The sequence below is a fragment of the Phacochoerus africanus genome, chromosome 8 (assembly GCF_016906955.1).
Source record: "Phacochoerus africanus isolate WHEZ1 chromosome 8, ROS_Pafr_v1, whole genome shotgun sequence".
Taxonomy (NCBI): domain Eukaryota; kingdom Metazoa; phylum Chordata; class Mammalia; order Artiodactyla; family Suidae; genus Phacochoerus; species Phacochoerus africanus.
This window is the reverse complement of record NC_062551.1, coordinates 163,724,584-163,744,009: the sequence shown is the minus strand read 5'-3', so window position 1 is coordinate 163,744,009 and position 19,426 is coordinate 163,724,584. Positions and strand designations below refer to the sequence as shown.

Here is a 19,426-nt window from a genome sequence, read left to right as displayed (position 1 = left end):
ATAAGTAATCAGTGCAATTAAGACACAACAAATCTAAAATAACCCACTGGTTGGCTGTGATAAGAAAATTACGGCAGGGGTTATTAGCAATCTCCAAAAGTAAGTATGATATTTTCTTAGAAAATGGTAAAAAGAATCATAATCAAGGGAGTTCCTGCTGTGGCTCAGCGGGTTAAGAACCCAACACAGTGTCCACGAGGATGCAGGTGTGATCCCTGGCCTTGCTGTAAGCCGCTGTGTAGGTCACAAATGTGGCTCAGTTCCCAGGTGGCTGTAGTTGTGGCGTAGGCTTTAGCTACAGCTCTGATTCAAACCCTAGCCCGGGAACTTCCATATGCCACAGGTGTGGCCTTTTGGAAAAAAAAAGAAAGAAAGTCAAGGAGTTCTCCTGTGGCGCAGTGGGTTAAGGATCCGGCATTGTCACAGCAGTGGCTTGGGTCACTCTTGCGGCGAGGGTTCAATCCCTGTCCTGGGAACTTACACATGCTGCAAGAAACAGAGTCAAAGTCAAGCTCTGGTAATAGTATAAAGCGTTCAGTGTAAATGGGTTAAATAAAAGCACCGGATTCTGGAGCCAAGTCTCTTAAATTACAGCTTTACTACTTACTAGTTGTACAATCCTGGAGAGGTAGTTTAACCAGTCTGTACCTCAGTTTCCTCTGGAATAACAATTATATGTGCTTTTTATACATATGTGTAAGTATTAACACATATAATAATTGTATTACTGAGTGCTTTAACAGGAAGAGACTTTGAGGTTTCTAGCCAGACAGACGAGCTCTTTAGAAGATTAGTGATACCTTTTGACTCACTGGATGAGGACTAGGAATTGGTCTTGGAGAAACATCTTCATCTTCAACACCAGAGTCATGATCATTTATTGGCGTTTTCCCTGGAGATACCTTCTGCGAAGATCTATAAAGTACAGGAGAAAAATTAAATCTTTAGTAATCTAGTGCTCACTTGTTCTTCCCTTTGAAACTGGAAAGTCCCTTAAAAAGTCACCATAGTATCTGGATCATTTAGTTTAGTGTCTGACAACCACAAATTATTTTCTGTTTCAGGCCATTGTCAGTTGGCCAGGAAAGCTGGGCCAGTAAGACTCGTGCTTAATAAGCTACCTCCTTTGCCTGATCCTAGCAAGTCTAACCCAGTTATTCTCAATGTCAAAAGAAATCAACAGGTATTGAGCATTTTCTGATTAACCACTTTGAGGATGAGAAAATAAGATACAGAGTTTGCCATCAAAAAATTTATCATGAAGAGTTCCCACCGTGGCTCAGTGGTTAACGATGTATCCATGAGGACATGGGTTCGATTCCTGGCCTCACTCAGTGGGTTAAGGATCTGGCGTTGCTGTGGTGTAGGTCGCAGATGTGGCTTGGATCCCGAGTTGCTATGGCTGTGGTGAAGGCCAGCAGCTACAGCTCATATTCGATCCCTAGCTGAGGAACCTCCATATGCCATGGGTGTGGCCCTAAAAAGACACAAAAAAATTTATCATTTGATGATACAGATGTACAGTCAAGCAGTAAACACACTGCATTAAAAACTCACTATGTTAAAAAGGAAATTCAAGTAAGGAATTAATTTCCCTATGTACTTATACCTATAATGGGAAAATACTTTTGAGCCATTAATTGAAGTACTTCCTTCCATTTAGTTTGTCATAGTCATTGTGTCACAGATGCCATGCCCCAGTAGAATGCAGAAAAATTTTGAGTGCTAGCACTGAATTTCAAAAGCTGAAATTAAAGTTTAAGACTAAAGTTTGGAAGACTATCAGATTTTTTTGCATCCTAAACAAATTCTCAATAAGATGAGGTAGGGAAGACAAAAGTGAAGCCAGAAAGAAGCTAAGGGAGCTTAGACATTAATGGAATCCCTAAGAAAGGGTCCTGCATCCTGTCTCCCTCCCTAGAAAGGAAAACAACAAAAACCCCCAGGTAGATTTGGAAGAGCGGACAGCAGAAGAGATCTCTGTCCCAAACCCTGCTAGTCCGGAGACGTAAACACAGAGTTCTTTCTATGCCAAGGGGCTGCAACGAAAACAATCCCACAGGGCTCTCCCAAGAATGACATGGAACATACAGAAGGATATTCCGGCGTTCCCGTCGTGGCGCAGTGGTTAACGATTCCGACTAGGAACCATGAGGCTGCAGCTTCGATCCCTGGCCTTGCTCAGTGGGTTAAGGATCCGGCGTTGCCCTGAGCTGTGGTGTAGGTCGCAGATTCGGCTCGGATCCCGCGTTGCTGTGGCTCTGGTGTAGGCCGGTGGCTACAGCTCCGATTTGACCCCTAGCCGGGGAATCTCCATATGTCACAGGAGCAGCCCAAGAAATGGTAAAAAGACAAAAAAAAAAAAAAAAGAAGGATATTCCATGTATCTCAGTGCAGCATGGACATGACATAGAACCAGGGACCTGAACAGGGTAAGGAGGTCAGCAGGAACCAATACAACTCTACTGCCAAAGACCGATGCAAATGAAAACACCCCAGCAGAGGCAGTGTGGATGGATGATAATCACAACACCCTATATTACCAGTAGTAGCACAGCATTAATTCCCCCTAAATTGCATAAAATCTCAGAGGAAAGAGAATAAACAGACTTAAAACTGACTGAGATTTGGTTTCTATAACTGAGTATAATGAACTGGGGCTCAAAACAGAAGTTCGATTACTTTTTTTGGTTACACCTATGGCATGCGGAAGTTCCTGGGCCAAGTATCAAGCCACAGCAGTGACAACACTGGATCCTTAACTTGCAGTGCCACCAGGGAACTCCTAAATTCGATTACTTTTAAAAAGAAAAAAAGTTACATTTTTTTTGTACACCTGAGTTTGTGGCAAAGAATTAATATCTATATACTTACGATAAACATACACACACACACACACATAAAATTTCTGACACTGAGCAATAAAATCCATTTCTGAGCTTTTTTGGTATCCAAGGCAAAAAAAAAAAAAAGTAACACTGTAATAATTATCATACCAGTTCTCTAGGAGAGACAAACACTTTACTTAAATCTAAAAATGATTGACCCTTATTAAAACTTTGATCAGAGTTGAAAACAGACAAGGTTTTTCTTCTTTCTTTCCTTTGGCTGAACAGCATACGGAAGTTCCACAGCCAGGGATCAAGCCCACGCCACAGCTGCAACCAGAGCCAAAGCAGTGATACTGCCAGATCCTCAGCCCATTGAGCCATGAGGGAACTCCAAGGTTTTTTTTTTTTTAAACAATATTAACGAAATTGCAAGTGTCCCCTTTATTTGGCTTTTTCTCCCATTAACATTCAATAAAATCTTGAATAAAGCCTTAAAACTTAAGACGGTGAAGGTGTTCCTGCAAATCTCTAAGAATATAGTTTTCTGGTGACCTAGCCTGTTTCCAGGATAACTTAAAAATGCCCAAAGATGAAGAGACTATTCTTCAGACATCTTCTTAATCCCCAGGACCTGTGAACATGTTAGCATAAAAAGAAAATGGGAGTTTGCAGATGTGGTTAAGGTAACAATCTCGAGGAGTTCCCGTCGTGGCACAGTGGAAATGAATCCGACTAGGAACCATGAGGTGGCGGGCTGAATCCCTGGCCTCGCTCAGTGGGTTAAGGATCCGGCATTGCCGTGAGCTGTGTGTAGGTCACAGACACGGCTTGGATCTGGCATTGCTGTGGCTGTGGCATAGGCCAGCAGCAACAGCTCCGATTAGACCCATAGCCTGGGAACCTCTATGTGCCTTGAATGCAGTCCTCAAAAGACTGAAAAAAAAAAAAAAAAAGATAAGGATCTTGAGATATGGATATTCTCCTAGACTATCCAGGTCCTTATAGGATGGAGGCAAGAGGGTCAGAGTCAGAGAAGGAGATGTGAGAACAGGAGCAGAGATCAGAGGGACTTGAGGATGCTATGCTAGGTGGAGTAAATGGCCACCAGACAAGGAATGCAGGTGGCCTCTAGAAGCTGGGGAAGGCAAAAAAATGGATTTGCCACTGAAGTTTTCAGAAGAAATGGAAGCCCTACCACCACTTTGCCCCAAAGGCCCATTTTGCACTTCTGATCTCGAGAACTAGAAGATAATACATTTGTGCTGTTTGAGGTCACCAAGTTTGTGTTAGTTTATTAGAACAGCAATAGGAAACTAATAGATATAGTCATGATTCCCATTTCACAGATGCTCATAAGCTAAACTTGAACACAACAGATATGTCTTATAACATGAACTCACAATTATGTTACGCAGCCTCTATAATTAGTTGGCACTTATTTTAAAATTACATCATAGTTAACTTCCACCTATACAATCAAGTTCTGGGTTTTTTTTTTTTTTGCTTTTTAGGGCCGCACCCATGGCGTATGGAAATTCCCAGGCTAGGGGTCTAATCAGACCTGCAGCTGCAGGCCTATGCCACAGCCACAGCAACTCAGGATCTGAGCAGCATCTTCGACCTACACCCCAGCTCCTGGCAACACCAGATTCTTAACTCACTGAGTGAAGCCAGGGATTGAACCCACATCCTCATGGATACTAGTTGAGTTCGTAACCAGCTGAGCCACAATGGGAACTCCTTACAATCAAGTTTTAAGGAGAGATAAATGAATGCTATTTAAAAAAGATTAAGCTATCTTCCTCAATCACTGCAGTAATCTATAATGAACCTTATACCTGTTTGTTTCTCAGGTGAGATATAAAACAGATAGAATTTTAATTTTACCTTTTTTAATTGTATTGACGTATAGTTGATTTACAATGTGTTTATTTCTACTGTACAGTAAAGTAATTGTTACAATATGTATATTCCTTTTCATATTCTTTTCCACTATAGCTTGTCAAAGGATACTGAGTATAGTTCCCTGTGCTATACAGTAGGAACTTGTTTATCCATTCTATATAGCTTGCACCTGCTAATTCCAAACTCCTAATCCTTCCCTTTCCATCCTCTACCCCCATCTTGGCAACCACAAGTCCAAAACAGACAGTATTAAGGAAACCCAGAGACAGGTTAAGGTTATAGTCAAAAAGTTGAGAAAAGTACAAATCAGCTGTTAGTGCAAGTTAAAAATAACAATAGTTTCTGAACCACAGAATCAAAGCATAAATCAAAACTTTTAAATGTTACTAAATACTTGGTAAATATTACTTAAATTAATGGACTTCTGTACCATGGAGAATATTCAGCACTCCATCACTGAACTGATTGCATGAGGGAAAGGGATCATGTCTGCATCTGTTTTAATACTACCATATCCCCAGCTCTTAGCACATTACCTGGCACAGAGAAGAATAAATGAGAAAGCTGCAATAGGGATATCAAGGGTTAATTTTATGTGTCAAGTTGGTGAAGCCACAGTAGCCAGATATTTGGTCAAACATTATTCTAGATGTTTCTGTGAAGGTATTTTTTAAGATGAGATTAACATTTAAATCAATACACTCTAAGTAATGCATATTATCCTACATAATGTGGGTAGGTCTTCTCCAATCAGCTGAAGGCCTTAATGAACAGAACAAAGACGGACCTGCCCAAGAAGTGGAAATTCTGCCAGCAGACCACCTTTGGACTCTACCTGCAACTCTTTCCAGCCTGACGACCTACCCTGCAGATTCTGGACTTGCCAAGCTTTCACAACTGCATGAGTCAATTCCTGAAAACAGATCTCTCTTGCGCTCTATGAATATACACCCTGTCAGTTCTGTTTCTCTGAAGAACTCTAAAACAAGAGACTATCTACTTTGTTACAGAAGATATATATGGAACCCCAAAGTCACAAGCCATTGTTTAATATTCTCCGAGTTCATTTGCTTTCAGTTTTCTTCTTTTAGGTAGAGGCTTTGTTTGTTTGTTTTACAGTAGCTTATCTGATAGGCCTAGGTTTAAAACTACAAGGAAGGGAAGAACAGAAGGCAAACTAAACAAAAACAGGATGCTTCTCCTTAAGCAAGATAATTTCTTTTTTTTTTTTTTTTTTTTTCCCTTTTTAGGGCCACAGGTGTGGCATGTGGAAGTTCCGAGGCTAGGGGTCAAATCAGAGCTGCAGCTGCCAGCCCACACCACAGCCACAGTAACGTGGGATCCAAGCTACATCTGCACCCCTCACCTCAGCTCACGGCAACGCAAGATCCTTAATCCACTAAGCAAGACCAGGGATTGAACCTGCACCCTCGTGGATGGATACTAGTCAGATTCGTTTTCACTGAGCCACAACAGGAACTCCACAAGGTAATTTCTTGACAAATACTTTTGTTACCCTACACAATAAGTCAACTCAAATGAGAATCATATTGGAGTTGTCACTTCATTAAAATTATCATCCAACTTCAGAGCATGAAGGAATGCACTTAAAGCAAAGACACTTATGGTACATAAGATTTACAAATAGTTTCCTCAGAAATAATTGGGGAGTTACTTTAATCAAAAAGTAATGAATGTAATAAAAAGTACACATAATAATAAAAATGTCTTTTACCTCTTAACTGAAAGATTCTTGGAAACCTTGTTGAAAAATTCTCTTTCTGCATTTTGGTCTTCAGCTCTCAGTTCAAAATAGACTGGTTTTTTGTCAGAAGATTCAATATTCTGAAATAAAGTAGGTCATACTTTGAGATGTGACTTAAACACAAGAGAATTCTATTTAGATGAAAAGTAGCTCTGAAATGTTGGGGGGGAAGGGGACCTCTGATATCTATAACTGTAACCTTCACGTGGAAGTTCCGGGGCCAGGCATGGAACCTGTGCCACAGCAGTGACAATGCTGGATTCAGCCCGCTGAGCCACCAGGGAACTCCTTGTAACCTTTTTTTTAAAAACCACCTTTAAAATTGAGATATAACTGACACATTACTTTCAGGTGTACAACACAATGATTCAATATTTGTATATACTATGGAATACACACAATTAGTCTAGTTATCATCCATCACCATACAGAGTGATATTTTTTTCTTGCGATAAGAACTTTCAAATATACAAAGCAGCATTATTAATTATAGTCACCATGCTGCACCTCATCTCCCCTTGACTTATTTACAACTCTAAGTTTGTACCTTCTGACCACTTCTGGCCATTTCTGCCATCCTCAACCCCCACTCTCCATGCCTCTTGTAAACCATCAATCTGTTCTCTGTGTCTAAGAGTTCAATGAAATGTTTAAACTTCTCTCTATTCCACATATTAATGAGGTCGTATGATATCCGTCTTTCTCTGCTGTATTTCACTTGGCACAATGCCTTCAAGGTCCGTCTATGTTGCCACAAACAGCAGGGTTTCCTTCTTTTCGTGGATGAACAGTACTCTACTACATGAACTAAAATTTAAAAATATATACACATCACATTTTCTTTCCCATTCATCCATCCATGGACACTAAGGTTGTCTTAATGTCTTGGCTATTGTAAATAATGCTGCAATTAACATGTGGGTGTAGTTAGCTTTTTGAGTTGGTGCTTTCATTTCCTGCAGATAAATACTCAGAAGCGGAATTGCTGAATCACATGGTAGCTCTATTTTTCTGTAACCTTTAAAAAGAAATTATCCGGAGTTCCCGTCGTGGCGCAGTGGTTAACGAATCCGACTAGGAACTGTGAGGTTGCGGGTTCGGTCCCTGCCCTTGCTCAGTGGGTTAACGACCCAGCGTTGCCGTGAGCTGTGGTGTAGGTTGCAGACGCGGCTCGGATCCTGTGTTGCTGTGGCTGTGGTGTAGGCCGGAGGCTAGAGCTCCGATTCGACCCCCTAGCCTGGGAACCTCCATATGCCGCGGGAGCAGCCCAAGAAATAGCAAAAAGACAAAAAGAAATTATCCATCTCCTACTACATAAATGAACATGAAAACTTAATTATTTTTACTACCTAAATTACTTAATAAACAGGGACTCAGTTAAAATAATAACTTTTTTGTCTTTTATAACTAAAATATATTTATATATATATATTTTGTTTATAACTAAAATATAAAAATATGATTCATGAATTGATACAGCCCAGAAATGAAATTAAAGAAGGCACAAAATAAGATCTTAGTGGAAACACATGGTTATTTAAAGAGATTCAATATTTTTGTAATAAAATACAGAATTTTGTTTTATTATTGGTCTTACTGAAAAGTGTCCTTACAACGTTTTCACATAACGACATTTAGGGTTTGAAAGATTTACTCTTTCTGTGACAATCACCCAAATGAATTTTTATGTATTTTCTTAGATATAACAACAATTGGAGTTCCCATCGTGGGGCATCGGAAACGAATCCAACTAGGAACCATTAGATTGTAGGTTCAATCCCTGGTCTCGCTCAGATCTGGCATTGCCATGAGCTGTGGCATAGGTCACAGACGTGGCTCGGATCCTGCATTGCTGTGGCTGTGGTGTAGGCCGGCAGCTGCAGCTCCGATTTGACCCCTAGCCAGGGAACCTCCATATGCCACAGGTGTGGCCCTATAAAGCAAAAAAAGAATGAAAGAAAGAAAAAGATATAACAAACAATCTATTCTGATTCCTAGGGTTATATATACATTAAACAATGACTTTTTTTCAGGAATCCATTTTTAAATTTATTTATTTACTTACTTATTGATGTATAGCTGAGTTACAATGTTTCAGGTGTACAGCAAAGTTTATATATATATAATTTTTCAGGTTCTTCTCTGTTATAGGTTATTACAAGATACTGAATATAGTTTCCTGTGCTATTTAATAGTAGCATCTGTTAATCCAAAATTCCTAATTTGTCCCCCCCCACCACCCTTTCCCCTTTGGTAACCATAAATTTGTTTTCTATGTCTTTGAGTCTATTTCTGATCTGTATCTTTTTTTTTTTTTTGTCTTTTTGCCATTTCTTGGGCCGCTCTCACAGCATATGGAGGTTCCCAGGCTAGGGGTCGAATCGGAGCTGTAGCCACCAGCCTATGCCAGAGCCACAGCAACGCGGGATCCGAGCCACGTCTGCGACCTACACCACAGCTCATGGCAACGCCGGATCGTTAACCCACTGAGCAAGGGCAGGGACCGAAGCCGCAACCTCATGGTTCCTAGTCGGGTTCTTAACCACTGTGCCACAACGGGAACTCCTGTATCTTTTTAGATTCTACACTTAAGTGATATCATATTTGTTTTTCTATGCATGATTACTTCACTTAGTATGATAATCTCTAGGCCCATCCATGTTGTTGCAAGTAGCATTATTTCATTCTTTTTTATGGCTGAGTAATATTCCATTGTATATTTACCACTTCTTTATCCATTCATCTTTCAATGGACACTTAGGTTGCTTCCCTGTCTTGGCTATTGTAAATAGTGCTGCTATGAACATTGGGGTGTGTGTATCTTTTCAAATTAAAGTTTTATCTAGATATATACCCAGGAGTGGGATTATTGGGTCATATGGTAGTTTTATTTTTAGTTTTTTAAGGAACCTCCATACTGTTGTCCACAGTCTTGCACCAAATTATATTCCCAACAGTGTAAGAGGGTTTTCTTTTCTCCACACCCTCTCCAGCATTTATTATTTGCAGAATTTTTTCTTCTTTTACCTGTGCCTGTGGCATACAGAAGTTCCAAGGCTAAGGGTTGAACCTGCACCACAGCTGCGATACAAACCATAGCAATGACAATGCTGGATCCTTAACCTGCTAAGACACCAGGTGATTCCTATTTGAAGACTGTTTGACGATGGCCATTCTGACAAGTGTGAGGTGTAGTTTTGATTTGCATTGTAGTTTTGATTTGCATTTCTCTAATAATTATACAGAAATTACTGTAGTTTCGATTTGCATTTCTCTAATAATTAGCAATGTTGAGTATCTTTTCATGTGCCTGTCTGCCATCTGTATAGACACTGACATTTTGTTTTGTTTTGCTTTTTAGGGCCATACCTGTGACATGTGGAAGTTTCCAGGCTAGGGGTTGAATGGGAGCTGTAGCTGCCAGCCTACACCACAGCCACAGCAATGCGGGATCCAAGCCACATCTGCAACCCCGGATCCTCAACCCATCGAGCAAGGCCAAGGATCAAACCTGCATCCTCATGGATACTAATCAGGTTTGTTTCCGCTGAGCCACAACCAGAACTCTGACACTGACTTTTAAGTATAAGAAACTCTTTGTTAAACTAACACATTTAAAAAATAAGAGTCAGGGCAAAGAAAACACGAGGTCAAAAATTAACTCTCAATATCATAAAATTAAATATATAAAATTCTTGATATAGTCTTTGATCCTGTATTAGAATTTCATTCTGGAAATATGGCATAAATTTTATAAAACAAAATTAACCGTAAATGAAGTTAATATTCATTAACTGATTATAAATAAAACAAAGCCAAATAGTTTGATAACTACTTTAAAGGGTAAAGACCGTTGGGTTTAAAAGGCCAACATGCAACCCTCAATAGTCATTAATGTGCCAGGCAACTGGATCACTTACCTTGAAAAGACGTAACGTTTCCTTGCTGGTTAGAAGCTGGAATCGAAGGTCAGATAACCTGCCATCACTAGGTAGGCATTCATAAAACTCGGGATCCTTATGTGTCACAGAATAAAGAACTATAATGAAACCTCCAGATTCTGAAAAAACCCTGAATGAAAGAAATGCCAGTTAGTTAATATTTGCTGAGAATAACAAGAGTACACTCAAAAATTCTATGTGAGTCTCTCAATCTAGTTAATAGGCTAAACAGTCCAATTTTTGGAAGAAAAGTGGAGCACATTCATGTTTGTTTTTTAGTTTTTAAAATATATTTTGTTATAAAATATTCCTTGTAAGTACTTCAAACAAAAACAGGAATGTATAAAATAGAAAATGTAAAACATCCCACCCCTCGCCAGTTTAGTGCGTGTATCTTCAGAATTTCCCCTAGGCACACGCAAACATTTCATAGAATTTAACAAAAGCGATGCCCACTGTACACACTATATCTGCGCTTGTCACTTCTTACTTGACTGTCTTGGGTTTCTTTCCATACTACACCTCAGACCTCCTTCTTCTCTTGTTGCGACAACCCAGTATTAAAATCTATAGATGCACTTTTTTGTCTTTTGTCTTTTTAGAGCCACACTGGCGGTACATGAAGGTTCCCAGGCTAGGGGTTGAATTGGAGCTACAGCCGCAGGCCTTCCCCACAGCCACAGCAATGACAGATCCTTTACCCACTGAGCAGGGCCAGGGATTGAATCTGTGCCCTCATGGGTATTAGTCAGATTTGTTTCTGCTGAGCCACGATGGGAACTCCTATAGATGTGCTTTTATTAATTCACTTAGACCTCTAAAAAACGGTATTTAAATTATTTGTATTTCACTACTATAAATACTGATAAAGTGAACATTCATTTTATCATTCACTACATGAATCAACAAATAATTGTAAAGTATTTGAGTCCTTAAAATACACTAAATCGACTATATAAAAATATTTTTAGTAGTTGTCCCTACTTTGTAAAATGCCGAATAAAAAATAATTTGAGGGCGTTCCCGTCATGGCTCAGTGGTTAATGAACCCAACTATATCCATGAGGACACAGGTTCGATCCCTGGCCTTGCTCAGTGGGTTACGGATCCAGTGTTGCCGTTAAGCTGTGGTATAGGTTGCAGACATGGCTCAGATCCAGCGTTGCTGTGCCACTGGCCAGCAGCTACAGCTCTGATTCGACCCCTAGCCTGGGAACCTCCATATGCCGCAAGTACGGCCCTAAAAAGACAAAAAAAAAAGGGGGGGGGATACATTACACTATTAAAAAAACAAAGCAGTGGAGGTTTAGGAGACAGAATGTCTATTCTCCTCAATTTCTCTCTCTAGGGTCAGACAAGACCATTGCTCAGAATCCAGCAAAGTACCAACCTAAGATATGCCAAGCATTGCTGCTGCTCCCCTGGTTCAAAGGTTGGCCGTAATTAAAGAGTTCAGGTATCAGAGAAATTGCCTAATGCTTTAGACTAAGAGAGAGAACTTTAAAATGAACTTTACTATCATAAGTAAAGTAAGACCAGTCATTGATAATAAAATTTAATTGTACTAATATGTTAAAATGACTATTTAATTTCTCTTTTGTTGCAAATAGAACTAATTTCATTTTATAATTACAATAAAATATAGAAAGGAAAAACATGAGATTTTTATTTCAATATAAATCCTTTGTAGAAAATAAAAAAAAAAAAAGATTGATAAGTCTATTTGGGAAAATATCATTAACCAAAGGTAAATGAAATGACAATCTGAGGGAAAGACAATTTTGCCATGTACTCATACATATATATACAGATATACCTATGCACTTATATTTTTGTAATATATATTTCCATTACATATATAAAATTTTTGCAGTGTATAACATTCTTATAAACGCATATTTCTCTATATAGTTTACATTATACACACACACACACACACACACGAAAAGAGAAAACTCTTACAAAGCAATGTGAAAAAGATGCACAATCCAATGGAATAATGGCAAGACACACAATTAGGAGGTCATGAAACCACTGGAAAAGGCCGTTTTTCATCTGTCAGATCAAATGTCTAATAATGGCCTTCCAGTTATCTGAGGTCCTGCTGTTCTCAGGGTCCTCATTCTGCCTAGCTGCTGCAGACTTGCTGTTCCTTGAAGATGCAAAGTGACCTTTCCTCCACACCCTTAGCACTTAATGTATCCTCTGTCTGGGAGGCCTTTCGCCCTCACCTCAGGCAGCCTGCCTGACTGTCCTATTTTAAAACTGCAACCCTATCCGCCACTACCGTCCACACGCAGCATCTACTTCCCCTGCTTATTTTTCTCTATAGCACTCATCACTCTGTAAAATATTATTTATGTTACTTATTTTTTCTGCTTATTGCCTATCTCCACAGGGTCTTTGTTTACTGCTTATTCCCAGTATCATGAATAACACTTAGAACATAGTACGTGCTCAAAAATATTTGTTGCACGGTGTTAGTGAGGGGATAGAGGACACAGGCATTCTCACTGTTGGAAAGATTACAAACTGGCAATCTGTGAAGGGTGTATTAGCAATATCTACCAAAATTTAAAATTAGATACTATGTGAGCCAGAAATTTTATTTAATAAACTATTAATAATAATTATTATTATAAATTTCTTTTTGGAATGTATCCTACAAATATACTAGTCTATGCACATAAAGATGTCCACACAAAGCTGTCTGCAAGCAAAGCAAGTAGTTTTTAAAATACGTATAAAACTGTATGTGCCAAGATTTAGTAATGATCTCCAAGGAATACTGTTATAAAGCAAAAAGCGAGAGAGGAAAGGGAGAACAATGTGGTCCCATCTGTGATTTAATTCTTACAGGCCAGGGGAGGGTGATACTTGCCTATGAATTGGTATTTCAGGAAGGAAGCACAAGATACTCCGTTAATAGTGATTGCCTCTGGGGATAGGGTCTGGGGAAATGGGCTAGAAGAAACTTATTTTATTATGAATCTTTATGTATTTATCAGAGTTATGACTAGGTACCTGTATACTACATTTTCAAGAAACTTATTTTTCGTTGAAATTTTAAAAGAATTTTTATTATTGCGGACTTACAATAAAGGTTTTTTTTGTTTTTTTGGTTTTTGGCAGGGCCAGGGGATTGGCTTTCCCTGCGCAGACATATTTTATTCATCATCGCAGCCTTCTTCCTCCTCTGGGGCTCTGAAGATTCTGTTAAATTAAGCATTTCTAATTGAGGAAATAGAAATGAAGATGGAACAAATGCTGATGTTCTAACAGAATCTCCATGTCCTCCTAACTATTGGTCTAACATGGTTACAACAAAGTTTTTTTTTTTTTTAAGTGTATTATAGCCACCAAGGCAGACAGAAACAGACTCTGGAATTTTCATCTGATAGGTAAAGAAGGTAAGAGGCAAATGGACAAAATAATAAAATTAAATGAAGAGCTGAGGTTAGCAATAGTTTCCCTATTAGTTCCAATGCTTGTGCTTTAGTTCTAAGAAGAACATTAAACATCTCATCTCTCAAGTGTTTCCTAGGGTACTGTGTTATCAGTAGACTGTGCAACTTCATAAAACACTTGTAACAAATGCAACCTCATTTTCAGTCACCTCACTCTTTGTTATAAAACAGGATGCTAGCTAGGGTAGACAGATGTCTCCAGGGTTTTTTTTCCACTCCTACAAAGTGTACCCTTTGTACCACAGCACTAGCATTTAGCAAGTGAACCCCTTCATGTTTCCAAGTACAGTTCATCACCGTTTTTGTCTGGTTTTATTCCCATTTAATATAAGATTTGTTTCTCTTAGTGTGCGGTTCTTCTGGTTTGTAAATATTTGGCTCAGGAACTTCCACATGCCAAAAACTGAAAAACCCTACAGAAAAAAAAAAAAAATCACTTGCCTTTCTTGAATAGAAGAATTGAACATGTATCGCAAGCAGCAAGCCCACACGTGAGGACTATAAACATGTATAATTCCAGACAGCCAACTAAAACAGAAAATAGAAATTAAAGCTATAGTCATTTACAAACTAGTTCTTAACTTACTTTAGGTTATGTTCTTCTCAAGGTAATGTGGCCGAGATTCTTAGCATTCACCAGGAATAGATTAAAAGGCTCATAAATAAGAAATATATGAACATTAGACCATGCTGATAATTAAGAGGGAGAATATAGATACAGCTATAACTATAGACAGGTACAGAAAAAGCAAGCTACTTTTTGTCCTCTTCTACTTGAAATGATGGTAAAATAGTGGGAGAGAAAACCGCTAATAGAGGTGAAAACAGGAATCAGAGTCAGTCAGCCTGCACTGGAAAGAATAGGTGGAATGAGGGAAGAATAGGTTAAAAGGCTAAAATTACAGTGTTATTGAGAGGATTAAATTCTATAACATACATAGGTAGCCTGAAACAGAGAAAACTCTTAATAGATACTTACTTAGCAGCAATAAGACATAGCCACTACCAGGACCACAGCAAACAGACTGTGAGTAGATTTCATGGTCCACGCAACATCTGCGCACTCTCATTTTTTAACTCTGCACCTACTATTGCCACACATGAGTCCCCTTTCCCATCAATCCTCTCTTCTATTATCCACATACTTAAAGGTCTAGCTCAAGTTCACCTTCTCTATCATCTCTCTTATAAACAGTAATATTGTTTGTTCACTGTCTAAATTGTTTATTTCATAGTAAATCATGTTTCATTATTTATCTGTGTGAATATTTGAATATTTTATCACCTCACTTTAATTATAAATTCCCTGAGCAGCTTTAAATCCCAACACAGTATGAAACATAATACTATGCATAGGATAAGCACTCAATAAATACTGAATGAATATAAATTTTTGACTGAATCATCTGTCTAAATGTCATTAACCACTAACTCTAAAGAGATAACCATTAGCACTAAAGAGAATTTCTGCAAAACTGCCTGGCAGTGAATTTTAAACAGTGTTAGAAATTCTGAGCCCTGGGTTCTTCAAGATGCCTTAAGGACAGGGGGTAGTGAAGAAGGTTAAAGAAGCGGGGCTCTAAGGCTTCAACTTCAACCAGAAGAATTCAGCTTTGTTTCCTATTCTGGAGTTCCTCCTAAGATTGGACAAAATCTTGTTTAACTGATTCTGCTATTAAAATAAGAAAGCTTAAGCATCACTGGCCTTCATGGCTTTATACGGTGATCCAAGTATTAATTATATACTCATAGTGCTAATGATTCACATGCTTATCATACACATTTGAATATATATGTGGCTGAAAACATTTTCAAAAATAATGCAACACTTACATTCCCACTAATGGTAGAGAGTAAACCTTGGGATCAGATTCCAGCAAAAGTAACAATTTGCGTGTTTCATCCATGGTAAGATATCTAAACAGAAGACATTCGTGTAAAAACAATTGGAAATATGTACTTTTACCTAAAAGGCATAATCTGAGTGCTGAAGAAGCCCATTTTAGGCAGAGGAGATGGTTTAATGAATAATTTCTCTCATATACACATATACTCAAAGAAAGCAGTTCAAAGTGTAGAAAGACTCCAGGAATTTTGAGGAAGAGTCCGAAGAGATTTAATACCTTCAAGTTTCTATTAAAATGGTCACTGAAGATTATACACCTTTTTTTAAAAAAAATTAGCTCTAAAAGTGTCAACGTTAAAAAATCAAAAGTATTAAACATCAAGGCTGACAATTTCAGAACCACATAGGTTTTTCTTGGGAGAAGTGAATTTCCTATTGCTGGAAGTGTTCGGGCATCCAGATGACTTGGCAAGACTGCAGCAGCTGTGCGTGGCTTCTCACTGAACCAGGCCGAATTAGGTGAGGCCCAGTCAGCCTTCCCCGAGCTACATTCCTGCAACCACTGTCCAAGAATTTTGGAAACATCATGATAGAACCCAAAGTTCACTATTCCCTGAAAGGACACTATATATTACATTTACACTTTGTTAATACACTCATTACTGACAATAAGTTTTAAGGATATGAATTTAGTATACGGTCCAGAGTAAATTTTATTGTTATGACTTTAAAACACAAAAGTAAAAACAATGCCATTGGTGACATAAAGTCTTCACAGTATCACTGAGGATATACTTTATTGCTACAATAACCTAAAACACAAAGATGATGAATCGATCAAACCACACGAGAGGATGATTAAGCCTGAGTTGGCAGATTTATGCATCAACAATGATACTTAAAAAAAGCAAACAACAAAAAAACAATGACACTTATACCTACTTTGAGAGCTCTTCTGCCCTGACCCCCTGATAAATTCCTATTCTTTAGGAAAACCAGCTCCAAGTTCCCGTGATTTTCCCAGACAATTTAGAAACGCCCTCCTGCTTCCTCTGCACTGTATGTGAACCTCATTATATTGACCCCCATCACGTTCACACGTTAATACACTTAACGGACATATAGTTAAGTATGGTTTTTTAATCTACTCAATGCCAGTGTCTAACACAACATCTATTCCATAATGGATCCTAATAAATATTAGGGTAAACATATGACTGCAGTCAAAGAAAAAGGCAAATGCCACAAATTAAATCATTCAAGGTAGAAAGGGGCAAAGGGACAGGCAATTAGATTAGCTAGAATATTGAACATCCCGGGTTACTACTAGCACGCCAAGAGGTCACAAAGGAAGGTAAATTCATGCTTCATGACCAAATGGACATCGGTACTAAGGAAAATAAATTAATTTTAACACAAACTCCTGTGTCCCAATCGAGAAGCACTTCATTACTCCAAGAATTGAATGTTCAACTTAATTCAAACATTTTTTGATCACTACCACCTTTGACCATACCATGGTTTTGGAATATAGCAACCCCTTTTCCTTTGTGCCACTCCAAACAGAAAGGTGCTCTGATCAGCATGTGAGAATTTTCCTGCTATTCCAGGAACCCCTCCCCCCCCCACCTCCAGCGAAAAGAAAATCCTTTGAAAGAGGCACTTGTGGAAGACAAGCTTTTGAGTTGAGTGTACATAGGCAAACATTTTCAGGACCTAACAGGAACTAGGGTGGAGTCAGTGGGAAAGGAAGCCAGAAGCAAAACGCTTAGACTTTAAAGCAGAGGGTTGCTTATATTGTCTAACTTAGCTCAGTAGACAATGGATAAAAAAAGTGGATGAGGATTCAGGGAAGCGGCCCTGCTGAGAATCAGAAAGCAAGCGATTTGGCTTACATTTCCTAAGAAACTAAGAATGACGAGAGGAAGCTAGGGAGAGGATGCTGCTTCAGCAACGTGGGGAAACTCCACCTTCATATTATGTGAATAACATTAAAGTATACTGATGTGACCAATATTTAAAACTGTGGATAAATAGGTCTTTTACTTACCCATATTTATAGGTGCCTTGAACTTGAGAAATACTCAGATCACTGCTCAAGTTTCTTGCCAGAGCTGTTGGAATAATGGGGATGGGCTTCACAGGTGTGCATTTAAAGGTATTTGCTAGAGTTACTGCTGCCCAATCCAAGTCAAAATCCACACTGTCCAAACTCTCCTTGGAAGTGATATGAACTCTTAGGGAGAGCAATTTACCACAATCCAAGGAATCTTTGCTACAGACATGGTGCTGCAGAGCCTGAAGAATCAATATTATACAATTATTGTCAAACTTAGAAATCTGTCCATATCTCTAAAGGGTTTATTTCATGTTGGCACATATATGCATATATACATTGCACTAACAAAATTACAAGTTTCTGATTTGTAACATTTCAATTCTCCTATTTCTTCCACATGACCACATGAATATTTATCTTAAAGCAAATAAGATTTACTGTTCCAAGCTCCATGACATATTTCTAACCTCTATGTCCCAGCAGCATTTTAAATCCTTACTAGAAAGTCCCTTCCAGTAAATATTTATTATATGGGTAAAAGGGACATAAATTAACTGTGACTCAGTCTTGTCATTTAATTTAGAGAATCTAAAGTCCATTCCTTTTTGATTCTTTTCTTAATATCCCAGACTGTCAAGTTAGTTCTTCCTCTCTAGCTGCTCATGCCTAGTGTCCTTTCTAGCCTCTGCCCCCACCCTATGACAGGCTAATACACACCCGGTGGCTGTAATGGCCTAACTATTCTGACTGCTGCTTTTCAGAAATTTCCAATGAAAAACACGGCCCAGTTGAAAAAGTTCAAATTTCTTAGCCCAGGAGACAAGGCTCTGTATAATGTAGACAGACTAATACTCAAGTCTGACTGTCCACAAGTCCAGCAAAAATCTCTACCCTTAATGTCACCCTAAGCATAAACTTGTACTTTGCCATCTTGGTCACACTGCTTCCTGTTCTAGAATGCCACCCATATTACCTTCCTAGGATTTCTGCCCTCAGAAACCATATTTAATTGCATTTTAGGTCAATAATCATTTAGTTAGAAATTCTCGTAAATGCCCATTAAATATGGGTTTATTAAAATACAACACAGCACACACATAGCTGGATTCTTGTGTTGTATTAAGAATAATAATACTATCAACAAATCTCACCTTGAAAGCTGAATTGAAGTCATCTGAACTGTGAACTATTATTTCTCTTGAACAAAGTCCTTGGGTATGAATTTTGCAAGGAACCACAAAGTCCCCAGGAAGAGAAGCAGTAGGGATTCTCTCTAAGCACTCAGGTACTTCTCGACCAGGATCAAAACGATCTATTGTCAATGTCACACTCTCTTCATCTGAAAGACAAAAACTGCAGTTACTATATAGCATGCATGCCAATTTTGAAATGTGAAATCAACCAAGCAAGCCTAGATTATAGGGAAGCATTTTGTGCATACTAAGAGTACACTAAACAATTATTTTAAAAAATGACACACACACACACACACACACACACCTGGCCAGACTGTAACATCTGTGATGGGTAGTGTCAACTTTTACTCATTTTTATAACCTTGGAATATAGCAAAGAAAATAAGCACAAAGTATATTACAATAATTGGCAGAAA

At 38.6% G+C, this 19,426-nt stretch overlaps 1 protein-coding gene across 1 annotated transcript in view; it reads right to left on the bottom strand.

Annotated features, from left to right (window-relative positions):
• STIL (STIL centriolar assembly protein) overlaps positions 1–19,426 on the bottom strand; it is a 56,712-nt gene that overhangs the window by 25,273 nt on the left and 12,013 nt on the right. The window contains exons 5-11 of the mRNA XM_047789160.1: positions 18,966–19,153; positions 17,806–18,053; positions 15,743–15,826; positions 14,351–14,437; positions 10,422–10,572; positions 6,472–6,581; positions 801–915 (exon numbers count right to left, since the gene is read on the bottom strand). Coding sequence (XP_047645116.1) covers positions 801–915; positions 6,472–6,581; positions 10,422–10,572; positions 14,351–14,437; positions 15,743–15,826; positions 17,806–18,053; positions 18,966–19,153 — 983 coding nt within the window. The remainder of the gene's footprint in view (positions 1–800; positions 916–6,471; positions 6,582–10,421; positions 10,573–14,350; positions 14,438–15,742; positions 15,827–17,805; positions 18,054–18,965; positions 19,154–19,426) is intronic.